General features: G+C 44.9%; 1 protein-coding gene across 1 annotated transcript in view; it reads right to left on the bottom strand.

Moving 5' to 3' along the window:
• SNX31 (sorting nexin 31) overlaps positions 1 to 22,175 on the bottom strand; it is a 57,552-nt gene that overhangs the window by 18,164 nt on the left and 17,213 nt on the right. The window contains exons 5-9 of the mRNA XM_035011646.1: positions 18,031 to 18,141; positions 13,870 to 13,960; positions 12,827 to 12,914; positions 9,512 to 9,581; positions 3,706 to 3,798 (exon numbers count right to left, since the gene is read on the bottom strand). Of these exons, the coding sequence (XP_034867537.1) occupies positions 3,706 to 3,798; positions 9,512 to 9,581; positions 12,827 to 12,914; positions 13,870 to 13,960; positions 18,031 to 18,141 (453 nt within the window). The remainder of the gene's footprint in view (positions 1 to 3,705; positions 3,799 to 9,511; positions 9,582 to 12,826; positions 12,915 to 13,869; positions 13,961 to 18,030; positions 18,142 to 22,175) is intronic.

Below are 22,175 nucleotides of genomic sequence, written 5' to 3' on the forward strand. Positions count from 1 at the left end.
AGAAAGAAAGAAAGAAAGAAAGAAAGAAAGAAAGAAAGAAAGAAAGAAAGAAAGAAAGAAAAAAAGAAAGAAAGAAAATGTTAAATAAATAGATAAAAATAAATAAATAAATAAATAAGTAAATGAAACGAAATGCTGAACCTAGCTGACTCTGTCAGTAGAGAATGTGACTCTTGATCTCAGGGTTGTGAGTTCAATCCCTATATTTGATGTTGAGCCTCCTTAAAAAAAAAGGCAATTAAAAAAAAAAAAAAACTAAGCTCAGGTCTATGTAGAAAGAAAGTAGTTAATTTTTACAGTCTGCATTATATGATGATGGTATGAATTGTCCGAGGAAGAGTTTTTGCAAATGGCAATAAAATGAGAAAGTGAGTCTGCTTTCTAAGTAGAGTTAGAGACAGCCCAATAATGTCAAGGGAACACCTTTATGTAACTTTTAAGGTTTAGCTTTTCCCTCTGCTTTTCTTTTTTTCTAAGAGAGAGAGAGAGAGCCAGTGGGGAGGGGCAGAGGGAAAGGGAGAGAAAGAATCTTAAGCAGACTCCACACCCAACACAGAGCCGGACGCGGAGCTCAATTGTCCAACCCTGAGATCATGACCTGAACCAGAATCAGGAGTCGGATGCTTAACTGACTGAGCCACCCAGGTGCCCCCTTTCCCTCTGCTTCTGACTTGGCTTAAGAACAGAGGACAGTTGCAGTTCACACCTGTGGCCCAGGCATCCTGTCCTGACAATATCTATCCGGGACTTTTCATTTTTGTAACAAAGCATTATTATTACCCATTGGTTTTTAATAAGCTGATATCAGTTTGGGGACCTCTCCCTGGTTCTTCCAGCTTTCACCATGGTCCTGCCTGATGCTGTGGGAGATAAGCACGAAGAAAAGGGAGTTCTCACTTGAACACATGGTTAAATCAGAGAGATCACTCAGTGACAACCTGGCACTTTCCAGATCTTTTCTTGAAGGAAGGTTAAGTCCTTTCAAGGACTATACGAAGCCCTCTCTGAGAAAGTAAAATGTGCCGAGACATGAGCAGTGAGGGGCAGCTGACTGTTACTACAAGGCGGGAGAGGTATTTGAGGCTCCTGTCCCTTCCAGCCTCACATCGTTCGTTGTACCAGCTCATTTGCTGTGGTTCACACATTCAATTTAGGAGATGCGGTAAGCTGCCTGGCCCTCCTCTGGGTCAATGGGAAACCGCAGAAACGACAGGTCCTGAGTTACGCTATGCATGCAGGGGTCGGGGAAGGGCTGAGTAATCTTGCCACACAGCATACAGAGCAGTTTTAAGCTCTTGCTACAATAGTTTCTTATTTATTATATGCTACAAATCGTTATCTTATTGCTTGGTAACACTTTAAAAAATGTTTTGTAATCAACTCTTGGCTGCAATGCTCTCAAAGAGACGGAAAGTGTTTAAAAGTTAAGCTCCATTTCTCTAGAAAGTCAGTGATGAATTAGTAACTCAAATGCTTGTGGGCATTTGTCATTCAATAAGCAGGTGTAGTGATGTTACTGACCATATGCAAAGTAAAAGAAATCTGCAAGGATTAATTGGGTTTTGTTTTGTTTTTTTTTAAGAAAATTAGTTTTTTAAAGAAGCTTACACCTGAAAAAGATACTTTAACAAGCATAACTACAAAAGGCATGTTCATATATTTTCATTTAGACTGAGGATTGGCAAACTTTTTTTTTTTTTTTTTAAGATTTTATTTATTTGACAGAGAGGGAGACAGCGAGAGCAGGAACACAAGCAGGGGGAGTGGGAGAGGGAGAAGCAGGCTTCCCGCCAAGCAGGGAGCCTGATGTGGGGCTTGATCCCAGGACCCTGGGATCAATGACCCGAGCCGAAGGCAGATGCTTAACGACTGAGCCACCCAGGCGCTCCAGCAAACTTTTTAGTAAACAGCCATATAGTAAATATTTTCAGTTTTCTGGGCATATTGTCTCTATTATAACTACCCACCTTAATCATCCTAGCACAAAAAGCAGCCTTAGACAGTATGTAAATGAATGGCTGTGTGCCAATAAAACTTCATTTACAAAAACAGTGGTCCATGGGCTGTAGTTAGCCCATCTATGATTTAGATCAACTAATTGCTCCTTTAAATTAATTTCATCATTTTCTTTCTTTTCTTTTTTTAAAGATTTTATTTATTTATTTGAGAGAGAGTATTCGAGCACGATTGGGGGAGGGGCAGAAGGAGAAGCAGGCTCCCCAGTGAGCAGGGAGCCCGATGTGGGGCTCAATGTGGGGCTGGATCCCAGGACCCTGGGATCATGACCTGAGCCGAAGGCAGACACTTAACCAACTGAGCCACCCAGGTGCCCCTAATTACACTCATTTTCAACTCCAGGTTTTCTTGCACATGGACATAAAGTAAAGCAATAGTTGTTAATGTGCTGAATCTATTAGCAGAAGAACTTTATAAACACTTAAATAATGCTGGGTTTTATGCCAGTATCCTTAGATGCTTCAAGAGAGTATCAGTTAATTTGAATCATGGTTCAGTTCTTGTTTTTTTTTTTCCCATCTAATTCATGCACTCAAAGTAAAGTTTTTTAAAGAGGACTATTACAAATAGTATGATAAAATCAGGTAAAACATTCATCATAGAAAAGAAAATTTGTTTTATGTCAAAAATACAAATACAAATTTTGGTGGAGTATAGCACATGGTAAAAACAATATTCTTACTAAATTATTAAATTGAAAAGTTTAGGGAGCAGAAATCCACTTAGAATCTGTAATTGTATCCAAAGCAGCTGATGTATCTGATTATATCTAAATATCCTATCCATCAAAACAAACACTATAACTGAAATTGAACCCCAAAATTTTCGTGACAAACCTGAGGCAGAATACCAAGGAAGGAAAATATTAAATCATGGCAGTAGATGCTTTTTCCTTTTCTTATCCTGCCCATCAGTGAAATTCTCAAAATATCTGAGCTTTTGAAGAATTACTTTCTATACTAATGTAGGTATGAGTCCTCTAAATTTTGTTTGCATTTTGTTTAAAATCAATGAGTGAACACTGGCAAAGTGGTGACCACTGGCAAAGTCTGAAGGATAAAGAAGACAACACTATGAAGCAGAGTCCATTTCTTCTGTTAAAATATGCCTTGTTCGTCAGGCTTGGATCACTGCTTGGGGACAGGGGGAGTGTGAGTTGGTACAATCTTCATGGAACTTTAAAAATGGACTTTTAGAAATATATTCTAAGAAATAACAGAACACGTACGCAAAGACAGAGGATGCGGCCTGCAGTATTCAGGGACCTTCAGCTAGGAACCGTTCCAGGTGCTGGGAATTTCCAGGGTATGTGTAAATTAAACACAGTCCTGGGCCTCATGGTACTCGCTGCCAAAGCGATTTATAGCAGCAAAAACAGGAAACCACCAGATTTTCAATAATAAGAAATTGGCTAGCTAAATGATAACTATAAAACAGGATACTCTGTGGTCGTTAAAAAAAAATGCTGAGAGTCTATATTAAGTGAGCAAAGCGTTCACCACAATCTATTGTCTGTATTTTTCAGAATCTTTAAATAATATAATCAGAAAAATTAATGACAGTATTTTCATTTTTTAAAAGAACCCCATTTTTAGTGGTTGATGGGTTTATAAATTAAGAAACAGCTCAATTCTAATGTTTCTTTAACTCCCCTCCAAGGGATTTCTCTTGGTACAGTATCTGATTTACCTTGGTTTGGTTGTGTTCTTTCTGGAGAGCCTCTAATTTCTGCCTCTGAGCCTGTGTGGGTTTGGCCCATTCTTTTTCAAAGTCCTGAACTGCCTTAAAACAACAGAAGTTGTAGGATTAGCAACCTTAGCAGAAATGAATTAATCTGGCAAAAACACACTCATGTATGAAAGGCTATGGAAACAGACCCCAGTGGACATACATAAGGATTTAGCATGTTATAAAGGTTACTTTTTAAATTAGTGGGTGTAGGAAGAGATCGTCCAATGGTTTGGGGAAAACTGGCCACACTTGGGAGAGAAAATACAGTTAGCTCTTTCCCCATGCCACCCAATCAAATAAATCCAGATAAAGGTTTAGATGTTTCAAAAAAAAAAAAAAAAGATTCAGAAAAAAAAAAATCTGATCTTGAGGTAAGGAATAATATTTTTAAATATAAAGGAATATATAATTACATGAAAATATAAAACTTCTGTACATAAAAACCATCAAGAACAAAACTAAGAAGTAAATGGCAAACCAGAGAAAATGACTGCATCATATGTGGGGGAAAAGTTGGTATTATTCATGCAAAGCAATAGGAAAAATGTCAATAAGGAATATGTATCAGCAATCAACAAAAAGGAATTCCAAATTACAAATCTATATTTAACTTCACCAGTAATCAGTAATTTTTTTTTTTTTTTTGCCTCTCAACTTGGCAAAGACTAAAATATATATAATAATCAGGGCTAGCAAGGGTTTAGGGAAACAGGAAGTTCCATACAGAACTGATGGGATTTAAACTTGCCGATTAGCCTGTGCTATTCTTATTTATCATGATTTAAACGAAGTTTTCCATTGGTCTTCAGTTAGCCTGTTAACCCCTCAGGGGAAAACCTTGAGTCCTTCGCCTCAGTGTACCTTGTCCAAGGTCTTACACACAGCCAACACTCAACAATTCTTTGCCAATTGTCAGGCACTTATTTACACCCTAGTCTGAATGTAAGTTTACGTGTTCCATCCCGCAGTGTTATTGGTTATGCTTTATCTCCAAACAGAGAATGAAAAGCTGAATAAAGTTTTGATTTAGCTATTTAGATTGGGGGAAAAGGAGATGGGTTTAGAGAGGAGAAGAAAAATAGTATTTGTTGAGAACCTGTTGTAGAAAGGTTTTCTTATTGACTTTTTCCAAATTATTCTGTGGGGTAGGAACATCCCCCCATCCTACAAATGGGTAAACCTCCAGAGAGGTTATGGCTTTCGAGACAACCCGACAAGTAAGTGGCAAGAGTTGGGTTAAAATCCCGATTTGGCCACTGCACGAAGTCCTTGCCCAAGCCACTGAATTCTGAGCATATAGGCACCTAACCTCCCCAAGACCTTCTCATGGTCACCAACTATTCTAAAAACTGAACCTAGACACCATGCCTGAATGGAATCGATGTGGGTGTGAAGAACGGAACACCTTTTCCTTTCCTGAATTCTACTTGGTGGTAGAGTCCTGTAAGGGCTGTTATCACAGGGCAGGGATATCAAAGAGAAAAGCATGGCTAAAGAAAGAAGGTGAACAGCAATCACAACAGTAAGGACTCACTGAAGATATGTCATTCAGCATTAGGGGACCTGGGACTCTCAGACACAGAGATTTAAATGCCCTACATCAGCAGGAACGGACTGCTTTTGTTTCACTACCTTTGAAAAGATTTGACCCTGATTATGGGCTCACGAGTCATCAAATACATGACATACAGGACCTCATTCTAACAATGAGAGAGTCAAGTTTAGACAAATGGCTCTGCTCAGTTCTCTGGCTCCCCAAAGACTGGCTGCTGGAGACTGATGTAGAAACTAATTTTTTAAAATCGAGTGAAATCACCTAAGCCATGGGTTTCACGAGCTTCAAACACACATATCTCGTATCCCCCGCAGAGGGTACAGCAGTGAGGAACATAAAGAAAGGCATCAGCCACTCAGCTGCAGCTGGTGGAGGCATGGCAGAGCAAGGCCAGGCCTGTGTGGGTAGGCCAGCCTCTGCATAAAGGGCGCTGGCCCATGGAGCTCCGGGGAAGCTAACGGTCAACCCGGGCTCCCTTCCCCGAGCCACGGGCCCTGACAACAGGGTTAGGCCGGCCTGGAGGAAGGGACCTCTTGTTCTAATTTGCACAAAGTTAACCATACCGGCCAGTGGTGCTGAAATGCAGGCCCAGAACTGACCAAGCCTCAATATTTTTGAGAAAACCCAGAAATTTATAGTTTTATATACAATCTTCCATTCTGTTAATGTTACTCAAATTTTAAAAAAGAAAAAGAAAGGGAACATGTGGGAGTCCACTTGGCTCCTAGGACCTCATGGGGCACACCTGCTTTAGAAAAATCAAAAGGGGGCGCCTGGGTGGCTCAGTCGTTAAGCGTCTGCCTTCGGCTCAGGTCGTGATCCCAGAGTCCTGGGATCGAGCCCCGCATCGGGCTCCCTGCTCCGCGGGAAGCCTGCTTCTCCCTCTCCCACTCCCCCTGCTTGTGTTCCCTCTCTCACTGTGTTTCTCTCTGTCAAATAAATAAATAAAATCTTTTAAAAAAAAAATTAAAAAAAAAAAAAGAAAAATCAAAAGGGTGTCCCTTAATTATGATGGCATCGTTATTTATCGGAAGACCTCCGAAGAACTTTCTGCATTAATTATTTAAAAGGATGATTGCTTCTCATACCTTCACACACCCTAAGCTCCCAGGACAGTCTCTGCCCTGGGCCATTCAGAGTCTAGTTAGGCAAATAGGTATATGAGCAGTATTTACAAGGCTGGGTGAGAAGCACCATAATGGAGGGTATAAACAAAATACCACAGGAGCAGAGAGGGAGGGAGGCATTTTCTTTCGAGGGGAGCTGAGAAGAGTTCAGCAAAAGAGACCACCCTGGTGGTCATGACTCCCTGGGGCCGACTTCTTGGTACCTCTGTGTGGACTCAGTGAACAATGAGAATGCTGATGCATAGATGATTATAATGTCAGCTACAATCTTTCGAAGATTTTGCCAGGCAAAGAGCTACAGTTTGAATACCAGTCTCTTCGGGCAGAGGGAGAACTTAGCAGTTCAATCTCATCGCTTAACAGGGGGACATTGTAGTGCCGGGTTCAGGAGGATGAAGTGGCGGGCCCCAGATCACACGGAGAGACAGCCTGCCGCAGAGCAAGGGACAGAACTCATCTTTGAAACTGAATTCAGTGTGCTTTCTGTGAAGCCATTTCTTTCCCCCAGCTATAAGCAGAGGAAATACGGTCCATTTCTCTCTGGTTTACAACTCCTTGATGAAGACAGATAAAATTCCTATGATGATGCTGGCAGGTCCTACTTCTCACCACAACGTATCCTGGAAACCAGGCCAGAAAGACTCTGTTTCCCACCAGAACAATAGAACTGGGTGATGCCTTCTCCCCAAGGACGTGGTATCAAATAGACCAGACACAACTAATAACGTGCTGTAATAGCAGGATACAACAGCAATGAGCCTCGGTAAACGTTTAAAATGGCAAGTTAAACTCACGCAACGTGGATGTAATTAAAATATGATAAGAAATGAACTCAAAACTGTATTCTAGCCATTAAACTACAACAGTGAACATTAAACATGTAATAAGTGATATTTTGATTTGCCTCCTTAGAATTTAGAATAGCTTTGTAAAGATGATTTATTAAATTGCCTTGGTCTCTTAAAAAGTCACGGAAGAGAGGTGTCTGGGTGGCTCAGTTGGTTAAGTCTGACTCTTGGTTTCAGCTCGGGTCATGATCCCAGGGTCCTGGGATCGAGCCCCGCATTGGGCTCCCTGCTCAGTGGAGAGTCTGCTTCTTCCTCTCTTCCCTGCTCACCATCTCTGTCTCTCTCTCCCAAATAAATAAATAAAATCTGAAAAAAAAAAAAAGTCACATAAGAAGGAGTGGGTATTAGGGCTGTGACCCCTTATAGACATTCTGGCCACTGGGCTCCCTGTGTCTCCTCCGTCCTACCCCCAGGTGCTGCATCCAGCGTTGGAAAAGCCAAGGTCCCTGCATGGGGCTGGTGGTCTAGTGGGGAAAATACAGATGTCAATGATGCTCTACTTTGTCAAATTGAAGATACTGTGGATTCTGGTACCATGATTTTGTGAGACACTAAGTAAAAACACTGCCGGTTAAATGGCGGCACAGTGCCCTGTGACTTTGGTGCATGGTGCGTGAACCCGCCACCAGCTGGTAATTACTTTTAGTTCTTCTGAGGCATTTGGTGAGTTCTCCTGCCTTCGGCTGCCCTGCTTGGCCTGTGCCGGGCAGTCCTTTTGCATACAGCTTTAGTAAAACACTGAGCAGTTTCCCTCTCTCTGGGTGCATAAAGCACCTGCTCATTGCTTTACAAGATAATATGGAAATGTGGTCATTTCTTCAAAGATGAGCCTTTGCTTTATGAATATAAAAGGGAAATCCGCCACTCTGTCTTTGCCTTTTTTAAAAGATTTTATTTATTTATTTAGAATGAGAGTGAGCGAGGGGAGGGGCAGAGAGACAGAGAATCTCCAGGAGACTCCCTGTTGAGCATGGAGCCGATGTGGGGTCGATCTCACGACCCTGAGATATGACCTGAGCAGAAACCAAGAGTCGGACGCTTAATTGACTGAGTCACGAGGTACCCTGTCTTTGCCTTTCTGTGTAAGTGATAACTCCCATTCCATGGAGAAACATCGTGTATGTAGTAACAAGGGGGCTGGTGAGGCAGGAGAACAGAGGGAGGTCGGGGGGTAACTGGGGACTTATCACAGAGGCAGCATCCGCTAACCATCCCACTGCTTAGTAGAACCTTCACCACCTTTCCCGAGTCCGGGAAAGGAAAGGAGCCAAACTCTAAATGTACTTTCTGGGGCTTAGGGCACCGGGGTAGGCAGCACCAGTAACATAATTTGCAGAGCCTAATGCAAAATGAAAATGTGGGGTCTGTTGTTCCAAAATTAAGGATTTCAAGATGGCGACAGCAGAATCTTAAACAAGTGTGGGGCCCATCTGAGCTTGGGGCCCAGTGCTGTTTCACAGGCTACACACCCCTGAAGCGGGGCCTGCGGGCAGGTACGCTGCTTGTCAGCTCAGGGAAAAAGAAGATGATGCTAAAATGAGATTTAGGGACCACATGTAGCTTTAGATTATCAGGGACATCATTTCTAAGCTCATGGAAATTGGCCCAGATGATGGAGTGTCGGCTAGAAAACTCAGAGAGATTGTTAAAATGGAGGTAGAACTTTCTTTCTAAATTCTGCTGCTTTTTAAAATTTTTTTACTGTGGTAAAATACATATAATATTTATCATTTTAACCATTTTTTAAAAGGTTTATTTATTTTAGAGAGAGAGAGAGAGAGAGAAGGCGCGCATGTGAGCAGGGGGAGAGGCCAAAGGAGAAGCAGGCTCTCAGCTGAGCAGGGAGCCCAACTCGGGACTCCAACCCAGGACCCTGGGATCATGACCTGAGCCGAAGGCAGACGCTTAACTGACTGAGCCACCCAGGTGCCCCACTTCTTAACCATTTTTAAGTGTACAATTCGGTGGCACTAGAAACATTCATAATGTCATGTAACTATTAACACTCTCTCATACCTACTTTTTTAGCATCCCTAGCAAAAATTCCGTACCCATTAAACAATAACTCCCTGCCCCCCAACCCCTAATAACTTCTGTTGTACTTTCTGTCTCTGTGAATTTCCCTCTTCTAGCTATGGAGGTAGAATTCTTAGCTATTACAAATTTTTTCTAATGGTTTCACTCTCAAATGGTCAAGAACATCTGATGTTTTGAGAGCCCTCGGTCACCCTCACCTGCATATAGATCAAATCTACCGCTGCTGGGCAGTCCATCAGCACGGAGTCCAGGGATGGGTCCATGTACCTGTGTGATTCAGGAACATTAAGTTCATTCATATGACATGGCTGGTGGGCACACCTGGGAGAAAGTGCTCTCTGAAGTGGTGGCCCCCCACACTTTAAACTGAGCCCCCCCTTTCTAACACCCCTCTCCTCGCCTGGCTTTCAGTTTGTCCCTCCACCTCTCTGTCTCCTACTTTCTTTACACTGTAAGCTCTTGCCTGGTGGACCCTGAGAGTAAAGATGCCAAACAATAAAGCTGACGGAAAATGGTCCACAGCCCCTTTCACACTCAGCCCCGCTGTCAGTCCCCAAGTGTGGATGCCCTCTCCCCACCCCACAGTACCTGGTGTCTTCATCAGCCCCGTACCCACATCTGTATCACTGCCCTGTACCCAGGCCACCTCCGTCTATCCCCCGAGCTGCTCTCTTTGTCAGGCCATCTGCCTCAGCCTTGCCCCACTCAGTCTCAGGCTCTGCATTCGAACCTAAGTGTTCTTTCCTGAGTAATCTTTGGACTCTCATAGTCCCAGGAGTTAGATCACTCATCCTGCTCCCTTCCATGGTGCCCGTCATGGGATACCTAGCTTTCATTTCCAGCTCCATCTATGACCCACCTCCCTCCCTCACACTCTACATTCCAACCATGTGTTCTCTCCTCTGCTTGGAAGACCACTGCCCTCCCCAGCCTCCATCCCTGACTTATCTGCCTCCCCTGGCATCCTCTGGTCCCCACTCCCCAAGGCTTCCACTCCATCCTCTGTGCATCCTTAGCACTCTGAATTCATCCTGATCACTGCCCTCATCAAGTTGATCTTGATACCAGGTATGTCGGGGCTGCATCCTATTTGGAGTTGCCCCTCTGGACCTTCACAAAGTGACTTGCAAATGGCAGGGCTCCATGTCTGTCTAACGGATCCAGAATCATCAGGATAAACTGAAATCATAGCTCCTGTATAAGCACAGGAGCTGCTGAGAATGGATGGAAACGGTCAGGAAAGGATCCACTGCAGCTGGTCTAAACCAGTCTGAAGGCAGACGTAAGTAGAATCACTGCACTTAGAAGTGAATGGTTAATAGACCAATGGGATTGGCATAGATTAGGAAAGGATGAAAATGTAACTTGAAGATCACCTTCCTCCTGGAGGAGAAGCAACGGAAGCACTCTGTTATATTCTATTTAGCTAATTTGCCATGCAGCGCATACACCCTATTCTCCATGGCAGAGAAGAGCAACTGTTACGTCAGAGCTAGAGAGCCCCCAGACCCATCCCACACTGGGGCTCTGAGAGGCCAGGGTGGGCTCCCTCCGGTCTGGAAGGAACCACATCATAATTGGAGAGATGCACCAGAGAATTCACAGACAGAGAAAAATCCCCCAAATGCTGGCTAGGCTTCATTGTGATGCTTCACCTGCTGGGAATCCCACAGCTCATGGCAGCTAAGCTAGCCTCCCTGCTCCCACTCAGTTAGACTTTTCCAGAAAGAGGACAAGTCACCTTCAGGATCCTACTCCAGGCTCTCCCCCTCGGGTGACTTGATCCTCAGCTCTAACAACTGGAGTGGGACCTCCTTTCTTCCCAGTTCCCCTAAGCAAAGGCAACCCGCCTGGATCCGAGACGCTGACAAGTGAATGACATTTTCTCTTGCACTGATGATCTAGAATATACCTATTTAATGAAGACATAGGCTAAGCCCAGTTTCCAATTAAGGCTTCAAGGTGAGGGACAGAATCCTCATGTCTTCTTTGATGTCAAGTTCTCTGGAGAGCCCATGAGCAAACAGTCTAAGCCCCAGGGATTTCTGTTGTTATTGTTATTACTATTATCATTATTATCCTCAATATAACAGTAACAAACAAGACCAAAATTGATTGAGCATGTGGAATTATTTTATTTAACCCTCATATTAATTGTTTGAGGTAGACTTTTATTATTATTCCCATTTTACAGATAAAGAAACTGAGGCTTAGTGAGCTTGAGTAACTTGGCTAAGGTTATTCAGCTAAATCCTGAGAGGGCTGGGATTTAGATTCACATACTCTGATCCCAGGAATTATCATGCTCAGCCACTTGTTATACTAAGCAGCTTCCAGAAACACTTAGATGGAACTGCTCAGGCTTTTTCCTTTTCCCCTTCTCAGGGTTCCATGCCACAGGTTTTGACAGTTTCTCAGAATACTTTTGAATAGCAGTATATGAACTTTTAGCCTTGCCCAAAATATCCTTCCAAAATTCAAAACTACAGACTGGAGCTCTAAGCAAGGCATCACGAGGTCAAGATAGCTACTATTCCTAGATTACAAAATGCCTTTCTATAAGACTTCTGTCCTCAGATTACAGAATAGCTGGGCTGGGAGAGAGGGAACCAAAGAAGCAATCCAATACAGCCACGGTAATAAACACTGCGAACTACAGATTATGGGATATATGTGGGGTGCTTCCTATTTTTTAAAAAGATTTATTTGAGAGAGAGCAAGAGAGAGAATGGGAGGAGAGGCAAAGAATCTCAAGCAGACTCCCCACTGAGCATGGAGCCTGACGTGGGGCTCTATCTCACAACCCTGAGATCCATGACCTGAGCCAAAATCAAGAGTCAGATGTTCAACCTACTCAGCCACCCAGGCGCCCCAGGGTGCTTCTTGTTATTTTCTGCTTGTTAGCTCTCCATAGGCCTTCTTGTTTCTGGGGGAAAGGGTAGTATTTTCTGCAAGGTGTTCAATCAATCTAGGAGTATGGCTGGCCCTGGTTTATATGCATTTATTGTTGGAATCATTTAGGAATGTAAGCTGAATACTTAAGAGTTCAAATTCACTGCAAGTTGGCTGAGTCCACCCTTGGCCTTTAGGGAATACCACAGTTCAACAGATGAACTGCACCTGCTTGTAATCATCAACAAATTCCATCAATTAATAGAGTTGGTAACCCATTCCAAAGCAAGCCCACAACCTGCAGTTTCTCATCATTCCTGCTTCGATCCCCACCCCAACAGCACTTACTTTTCAAGCCTTGCCTTCATGGCCACCATCTTCATGACAACCCTCAAGTACTTACTGGAGACCAGTGAAAGTCATCCTCAACATCCTATTGTTTAGGACAAATATTCTGGTTCATTCTCCACTCTCTCTTCTTTATTGCTCTCCTCTCAACTGTCTCCAAATTCCTGGTCCCTCTCTAGCTGTTAGGTTGTGGGCAGACAGGGTGAGACCAACAAATTCTCAGCAGGAATCTAAAACATCCTCAAATACCTACCATCACCATAAATGCTTACCACTTCCTGAGTCCGACCTTGCAGTTTTCCACTTCAGCGCTTCGAAGACTCACATAAGGGAGTTCAAAGTCCACCAATTTTTTCATGACTAGAGAAAGGGGAAAGAGAGTCTTATTGGTTGAAACAGCACATATAGTTTACATACCGAGGCTTTGAAATGAGAAAATAAATCATTACCATTAGAAAGAATAAAATCACAACAATAACATTCCCTTGCATTTGTACACAATTTTTAACTTTCTGAAATTCCTTCAAAAGATAAATAGCATTTGATCCTCATAAAATATCAACACCTTTAGTAGGGGATATTTTACCCTGCGATACTGAAGAAGAACCTGAGGTCCAGAGAGGTCTGTTGCCCTGCCAGCACACCGCGGAGCTCAGTGGCCAAGCTGCCACACAAACCCCTTGACATCCAACTCAAGACCACCTCTCTGCAGCTTCTTGAGAACATATGTAAACTGCCTTCAGATAACCGATACCATTTCACAAGTAAATAACTTGTAATGTCTTAGACATACACTGGAGAGAAATGCAAAAGTGATGTGAATCATACTGTCCTCTTTCACTACCTCATTATGTGTGTTTTAAGAATCTGAGAACTTATCTATAGCATCCACATTTTATAGCCAACATTCCTTAACAAGGAGAAGTGATGGTGTGATGAGATGTCCTGACACCTGGAGTCTAGCACTCCATTTCTGAGGGGGTTGTGCGATGGGTGGTGGTCAGCGGCTAGGGTCAAGGTGAGACGGGCATCAGGCCTGGGGCTGGGGCAGGCACAAGACCAAGTGCAGTTGCTGGAAGGACCTGACGTCTTGCTACTGCCCACGCCACCTCTCTGGGAAGTTGCTCATCCCCGGCTCACCCTGAACACTGACACAACCTCTCATCCCCCCACTTTTGATCCAGGGGCTGAGGGCAGTAGTAAGGCCCACACGCCACCCTGCCCTCGGCTGTATCTCCCGCATCCTGTGGGCTGAGTGCCCACCCACACTGGCCCTCCCCGGCTCCTGGCTGCCCTGCGTTCCCTCTCTCCTTACCAGAGAGTTTGCCCTCTTTGCAAAACCGCATGAGAAAGAGGCCGAAGTAGCCCAAGAGCTCCTGACACAGTCCCATTCTGTGCGACACCACCTTTAACCAAAGACAAGAAAAGTTAGGAATGTCCGCCATGCTTACGGTGATGTGCAGGATTTGAAATTGCCTGTAAACGTCGATAAGAGGGAGCTTTAAGGGGCTGCCGACATTAAAAGGAATCTTTTCTGAATCTAAAACTTTAATACGAATTTTTTTTTTTTTTAAGATTTTATTTATTTATTTGCGAGACAGAGAATGAGAGAGAGCACGAGAGGGAAGAGGGCAAAGGGAGAAGCAGGCCCCCTGCTGAGCAGGGAGCCCGATGTGGGACTCGATCCCGGGACTCCAGGATCACGACCTGAGCCGAAGGCAGTCGCTTAACCAACTGAGCCACCCAGGCGCCCCCAACTTTAATACGAATTTTAGAGAATTTAGAAATTAAAAACATTAGAGTGAAGAAAATAAAAATCAGCCCCAACACAACGGACACGAGCTGGCCTCTGCCGAGGCTGGATGGTCCATCTTGGACACAGATGTGTCTCCCAGAGAATCTGGTCTTTACAGCCCACTGGAGGTCAGCAGCCATTCTCCATGTCTGTCTGTCCTTCTGCGACATTTGCCGCTGGGGCCCCCACACCGGATCACCTTCCTATGGGCTGGCTTATCCAACACTGGGAGAAGGGACGTGCCCCACCCCTGGGCTGGCAGGTGAAAGTGCGTGAGCTACTGGCCGTCCTTGACCCCCTGGGCCTGCCTCTGTCTGACGTCTCCTGTGATGGTCAAGTCTAATTTGTATGGCGGTTGCTCAGTGAAACCTCAGATCCCAGGCACAGGCTGCTCTCATTTCATGTTCCTCCCTGGCCTTTCTGTCAAATGGCTTTCATTCCAATGGTTTCATTTTTGCCAGTGGGTCATGAGGCTGTGGAACCTCATCATGTCTTACAGTAACTCACCTTCCCTTAGTGGGAATGTCCATGTTACCACAGACTCTCCCCTTCTTCACCCACCCAGATGCTCCCTCTTGAAGCCTGGGCTCCAGAGTGATTTCTTTGCTTGCACACCCTGAATTTACTAGATCACCTCTGTGACACTCAAGGCTTCACCTTTCCTGTCGTGTGTGTGAGCTGATGCTTTAACCACAGCTCCAAGTTCTCAAGGTGGCAAATACGAGGCTCAAAGGGGTACTTTTCTTGTCAGAGATCTGTAAATTACCTCATGAGACAGTCCTATTAGGTGGATGATATGAGTGGGTGTTCTCGGCATAGCTTTGAAAATAAAGAAGAGCCTGGGATCTTTTCACACGTTCACTCAAGGCTTGTCCCCATTCGCCTTCCTTCTACCTCACCCATCCCCATGCTCATGCAAAACCTCCAAACCAAAACCCAGCGTTCCTGGGTATGCAGGGGTGAGGGTGTGCTGGGATGGAACAGATTGCAAAGACATCTTTTCCTAGAGTGTGATCCATGTCCATTCAGATTTGATTTCTCTCTTCTCTGACTTGTTCAGTGAAAATAGCAAGCTTACGTGCCAGGGCAGATAAAGGAGTTGGGGGGGGGGCGGGGAGGAAGAATGGAGAAGCCTTTTATAATTTATAAAGACATAAACACACATACCTTCTTTTGAGAGGAGTAAGTATCGACAAAAAGAGACACAGTAATGTTTTCTTCTTAGCAAATGTTAAGGATACTTCAAATACAACCACCACCAATAAAACCACATTAGTGCAAATGAGTTAAAAACCAAAATGAGATTTTAGCTTGTTGCTGGTTCTTTAAGGAGCCCAGCAGGATGGCGGTGAGGTGGAGAGTTGGGGCGAGTATGCTTGAGGAGATATAAACAATGATTTTCAATCACAAAATTTAAATTACGTTTTTATGCAAGCTGGAGAAGTTCCCAGCCCCTGGAAGAGAATTCACCTGCCTGCCTGGCCAACTGCTCACTTTACTTTTTATAGAAACGCCACCACTTCAAGGCCAGAACCTCCAGGTAAACTTAGCTGATGTTAATGATGTCAGTGTCAGCGGTTTGAATTTCTCACAAGTCGGTGTGATTAGAAGAGGGAAAGTATATTTTTCTGAGATCACAAATGCACCTCGTTAAACTTCGCTATTAGTTACAAGGGGACCCGGGCCAAAGAGATGATGGTACTGTGGAACCCTAGACTTACTACTCTACTCAATACTGGCTCAACACTCTCTCCGACATCAATAATAATACCTATAATGAGAAATAACCATAACCACCACTGTTGATGGAACATGAGCTATTTCTGTAACTACTTAGACACTGTCTTGAGAGGTTAAGCAACTTACCCAAACTCACACAACTATTCAGCTCTTGCCCTAACCCCAGCAGGGAGGAGACCCCAGACGCCCACAGGGCAGCCAACTTCAGCTGCAGGTATGTCTAATCAGGCCAGTGAGCCCAGTATGTGGAAAACAGGTCAATAATGATGCTGTCGGGCAGGGCAGGGGCTCTCCAGTTCTCCACGGGCCCCACCATTCCCAAATTATCTCACGTCCCTCATCTGCACCCCTGCGTTACGGGCCTGGCCCTGGAGGTCTCTGTGTTTGCGGCCTCCGCCCTCCTATTACTGTCCTCCTCCCCTCACTGATGTGTCAGTCTCTCACTGTGTAGGTCCCACGAGGGCAATTTAGGGAACAGTGCTTTTATATTTGAGAGGTTTGGGGGTTTTTTTTGTATAAATCCCCTCAGGCATTAAGTGTCTTTTTAGAAAGGTCATTCTGGAGGTCAGTATTGAAGACTGGCAATGCTGGAAGCAGGGATTGGTTTTGGAGATGCTATAGAAATCTAGCTGAGAAATGAGGATTCAAACTAAGGGTGTGAGGTTGGAGAGGAGAAAATGAGAAGACGGGAATTATTAGGAGAGAGACTTGGGACCCAAGGTCAGTAGGATTTGGGGGGTTGGGGGTAGTGAAGGAGGGGGGCCCTAGAGTAGCTTCTCCATGGATAGCCTTGGCAATGAGGTGGCTGCTGATCCCGTTCAACCAGGACAGCTGTACAGGAGCCAAGAAAAGGTTGTGTGCAGTGACTTTCATAGGAAGGAAGGTCGAAAATGATCACTCTTGGGCAGAGCCAAGACCCTAGAGAAGGGACATTTCCTAGTCTGGGGACAAAACTGCTCTTTGGAGACCAGGAGGGCATGGACCGGCTTGAATCTCCAAGCTAGAATGAGGAGCCATGATGTAGGGAGAGGCTGTCCACCCACCCCACGGTTTCAGGTGAAGGTGGGCTCGAGGGCTGGGAATGCAACAGGGAGGGCTTGTTTCCTGCCCAGAAGGTGTCAGGTACCATGTCCCCAGCACAAGAATGTCCTGTCCTTGGGAAAGTCCTAGAAACTTTCTGACATCCACCTGTTTATAACTTTATATTTTCCCTCGCATACTTCTCTGGAGGATTAGAACTAAAACCCTCCAAAGGAAAAGGACCTGGGAACAGTGTCTGGGTGTGAGAAGCTGGTGTCCCCTTGATGCCAGGGGAGGGAGAAAAGGCCCTGGGGACAGAGCCGGTAACGGCCGCCATCTAAAGACAGGGAGGATAGTCTCTGGGTCTTGTCCTCAGACTCTTCACAAAACCAACTAGAATTCAGGTCTGGCCCTCTGGACCCAGAGTTAGACCTGCTAGGGTGTTGGCTTCAGGGGTTTTCCGGGTGGGGGAGGAGGGACAACTCTTAGCCTTTAAGAGTTCCTTTGTCACTCTGACAGAACCTGTCACCAGCCTACCTGGGTATGGCCTATTTCAGACTCATCTGGACTCCACTCCCTTTCCTGCTCCCAACTATGAGGCATCCCAAAATAAAGCACTTGGCGTATTTCCAGGGTACATCCTTGGCTGAATCCCAGGTGACTGACAGCAGCCTTAGGAAGGGCCTAAAAGATGTCTGGGAAGTTGATGTCCACAAGGAGAGTAAAACCAAAGACGCTCTGGAGGATTGGCTGTAGCTCAGATTCCTTGGTCCATCTTCCAGAAAATCCCAGCATCTCAACAGATATGTCATCCAGAGTAAAATGATAGGGAGGAAGCTTCTGGAAGGTAACCTTATCCTAGTCCCTGCCTTCAAACAGAATGATTCGTAAATTTGGTTCTTGAGTTTAGACAAAGTTTACCTCTAGGACTCTTTCAGCAGTATCTGATGTTAGAATTTCGACTGGAATATTCCTTCCATCTGGCAGAAATATATCCAGAGAGGCTGTCTTGGTAGTGATGTTAAATGTGTCCTGCAAGCAAAAGAAAAGTCCAGTGAGCCCCACAGTGCCCTTCAATGGGGCACCCGGAGCAGGAACAGTCAGTCCTCTACCTGGACCCTTGGGGCATACAGTATCCAGAAACACACAGAGCTGACTGCAGAAATTTGGGGGATGTTGTCTTGAGGGGCAGGGTGGGATGAGGAGGCGTGTGGAGAGGCCAAGACAAAGCAATGACATGCAGCTTGAATAATTTCCAAATAAACAATAAGGCATCCATTTTAGGCGAAAAAAACCCAAACCTATCCATGTGACCCTGGGGCATCTCAGATTTTAATTCTCATTTTGAGTATTTCCAGGCATCCCTAAAAGTCCATAATCTGCAATAATTTATGATTCTGCTATAGCAAAAATCTGAAGTGGGCAAACCATGAGGCCTGAATGAGGAAGCACGTCACTCTCTGGTGAGTAAATGTCCAGCTGAGGACCAGCACCCCCAGCTCAGTCCTGCTTTGCTTGCACTTAAGCATTCTGCAAGGGGATGTGTGTGTGCCAGAGGAGACTGCAAACCTGGGGGCCTGTGAAGTTCTTGGATGGAATGTTCTAAAATGTGAAGGACATGCTAGAGACACTGGGAAGGCCTTCAGAGTTTGGGAAAGTGTAAAGCTGCAATTGGTGCTCAGTGACCACAGAGAGAGGGACCCCCGGAGGAGGCATGGCCAGTGGCCACCCAGCTGAGTCTCACAGGGCAGCTGTGTCTGGGGGAAGGCTGTTTTTAGCACCTCCCAAGTGGGATGCTGTCAATCCACAGGGCTGCCTCATCTCTGGGAGGCTGATTCAGGTCGCAGCCTTTCTGTTCCCAGGTTCTACGATAGGATTAAACCCTAATGCACCAAAAACATCTACTGTACGCAATGAGTTCGCTTCTCTCCTAGGCATTTAGAATGCCAGTGCGTATGTAATACATCCTGGAGAAAACTGAGAAAAGAGTCACTCAAATCACTGTCTGTGTTCTAAGCCTACCATATAAGCTAGAATATTAGTAATACAGGGGTGCCTAGACAATGTGCACCCAGCCCAGGTTACTGCCTTCCTGGTATCGGGCTGGGCGAGAGAAGAACCAAAGGGCCAATCCTAAGATGGTGTGGAGATCACAGAGTTGGACTCAGGTGAGCTGACCAACTGGGACCTTTCCCCTCAACAGGCAACACCTCCCCTTTCCTCACCCCCACCACATTCACAGATACAACAGATCAGGTTTCGTAGGGAACTGAGGGAATCCAACAACTCAATTGCATTATCCAGGTACCTCAAAAGGCCGATCACATTACTGACAGGCTTATTTTTCCTAATTTTATTATCAAAGGGCAAGATTTGACTTTAAATTTTAACTACCCCCTCCCCACCATGTACGTACAATTACTAAGTTTCTATGGGTTCCCCCCAAATAATTGTTGTAAATAGTCCCTTTCTAGGTACATCTTTGCCTAGATGTTGGTTCTTCAAGTTTCAGGGCCTATCATCACAGAGATCTCTTACCTCAGGGGAAAAACACTCAAAATGAATGAAAGGAATGCCATTACTTTTTGGTCAGATTTTAAAGAAAAGCCTAGCATTCATTTATATTATTTCAGTGCAACTCTCAACTCAAACTAAATTGTAGACTGGTAAGATAGCTAAATTACATGAACAGCAAAAATGATATAAATACATACCTTTATCAAATTCTTCTGCAAAAGTGAGAAAGCAGGTTGGATTGGCAGAGTGGGTCAGATTATAGAGGGCCCTGAAATCAGACACTTGAGGATTTCATTAAAAAGGCAAAAGGAAGCAGAAGGATGGAAACAGCGTTACAGAAAGATCTGTCTGGTAGTGTGGCAAAAATGGGTGGGAAGAGAAGGTGGGGTGGGGGGCAGGGGGTAGAACTCAGAGGTTAGCTGCAACAATCCCCTTGGAGGTACCAAGGGACTGGGCTGAACCATGTGAGGAAAAGGGTTCCAAGGCCAGCTCCCGCACTCACCACATGGGACCTTCTGCAAACCTGGAGAGGTTACTTGTCCCCTGTATTCCTCATTCCTTCAGCTCTAAAATAAGGATGGTAATAGTGCCCACCTCATAGGGCTGTGGACAAGACTCAAGGATGCAACGTGTGGAACTTGAAATGGTACTCACTGCAAACACCCAACTGGTGGTTAGATTGTTTTGTTATTGCTAGCATGAGGAATGAGGAGGAAGTTATGTACCTTGGATTAGAATGAGCGCCAACAGATAAGAAATAAAGGATTCAAGAGAAGATTCAGGAAGATATTTTCAACATGCATATCCAATCAAGTTCTGAGTTGTGCATATTTTACATCTTACACTATCATCTCTTGAATCCATCCACTCTTTGTCTCCACCACCAGCACCTTAGACCCAACTGACATCTCCTCTCCCTAGACTCCTGCAATGGCCTCCTGGTTTCCATTCTTACCCCACTACAGAGCACTCTCCACATAGCAGCCAAAGAAATATTTTTAAAATGCAAACCTAAAAATGTCCTCCCCTTGCTTAAAACCCTCCAGTGTCCTTCCCTTGCTCATGGAAGGCAGCCATGCTCCCCACTATACCACCAGCACTGGCCTTAACATTGCTCACAGGATGCTATAAGGAAAAACACGGCTTTTCTCCACTCACACCACTTCTGATACTATCTATCTGGAGTGAGCACAGACCCCACAGGTTAAGGATTCAGTCCCACAAGATGGCCCCTCCCCAATTTCAGATGCCAATCACAAGTCCAGGCCTCCCACACTTCTGAACAACCAGCTAGAAATCGGGGGTTCCCATGACACCCTCCTCAAGATTGGTAATTTCCTAGAATGGCTCACGGAACTCAGGAAAGCTCTTTTTACCTACCATAATCCACTTATTATGGACACAACCCAGAAACAGCCAAATGGAAAAGATGCATTAGGGCAAGGCATGTGGAAAGGGGCACAGAGCTTCCATACCCTCTCTGGGCACACCACCCTGCCGGCATCTTGGCATGTTCACCAACTCCAAAGCTCTTTGCACCCCACAGTGTGGGGATTTTAATGGAGGTTTCATCACACAAGTATGTGATAAACATTCTTAAGAGAAAGGGAGGAAAATAGTCACTTCTCAGATCCCCCAAACAAAGCCAGAGTGAACTAAACTTCCCAGGTCAGTAGGTTGCCCCTAACTTCCCAGGTGCACAAAAGCCACTCCAGATACCTTCTCAGTCTTCTTTTTCTCAAATGTGTTGTTCACATAACGCCACAGAATACTGCAGTTTAAGAATCAAGAACATTAAAAAAGTCTTTAAAGACTTTGATTTTGCCTTTTCAAAAACCCATCTATCTCCAAGGTGATCACAGGGCAAAAACATAGAATGTAGTAAGTGAAGGGAGTCTAGACACACAAAACAAGAGGGACGTGGTTAGGGGCAGGGCTGGGTGGGCTACCACCACCCTAGAAATACATCATAACATCGATGGAACAGGGGCTCTGGATCCAGGCTTCTTAGGTTCAGATCCCAGCTCTTTCATGTATGAGATATATGCCCTTGGACAAGTTACTTCACCTGAAAAAGAGATCCTAATGGCACCTCCTTCAACAAGTTGTGGGGGATAAAGGAGAGAGTGCACATAAAGAACCAGGCCTCGCCCAGATTAAATCACCCTGTAGAGGGAAACGCTTCTTGGTTTTGCAACTTGCATATGATCATCCTTGATAAAGGCTTTCCTCAGGAGGGGGTCAGAAAGCTTTCATGCATTCAGGTTTCTCACGTCCTGTGTCCTTGCCCAGAGAGAAGATGCTCTTGTACTGCTGAGCTTGGAGAGCCAGGCCTGGGAGCATGGGATTACACAGCAATAATCACTTGGCAAGTGCGGACCAAGCACTTACCAGAAGCGGTGAAAATATGCAGGTCTGTAGAATACTGAGCTGGGCAAACTGCCCGCCCAATCCCTGTTCCTGGGGCTCCTTTCACAGTCTGGCAAATCCACATATCACCACCGCTCATTCCAGTTCTCCCAGCTCCCGTGCGCCCTGCACTAGCAATC

Source organism: Mirounga leonina, unplaced genomic scaffold (genome assembly GCF_011800145.1).
Source record: "Mirounga leonina isolate KUSES-001 unplaced genomic scaffold, KU_Mleo_1.0 Mir_165, whole genome shotgun sequence".
Classification (NCBI taxonomy): Eukaryota; Metazoa; Chordata; class Mammalia; order Carnivora; family Phocidae; genus Mirounga; species Mirounga leonina.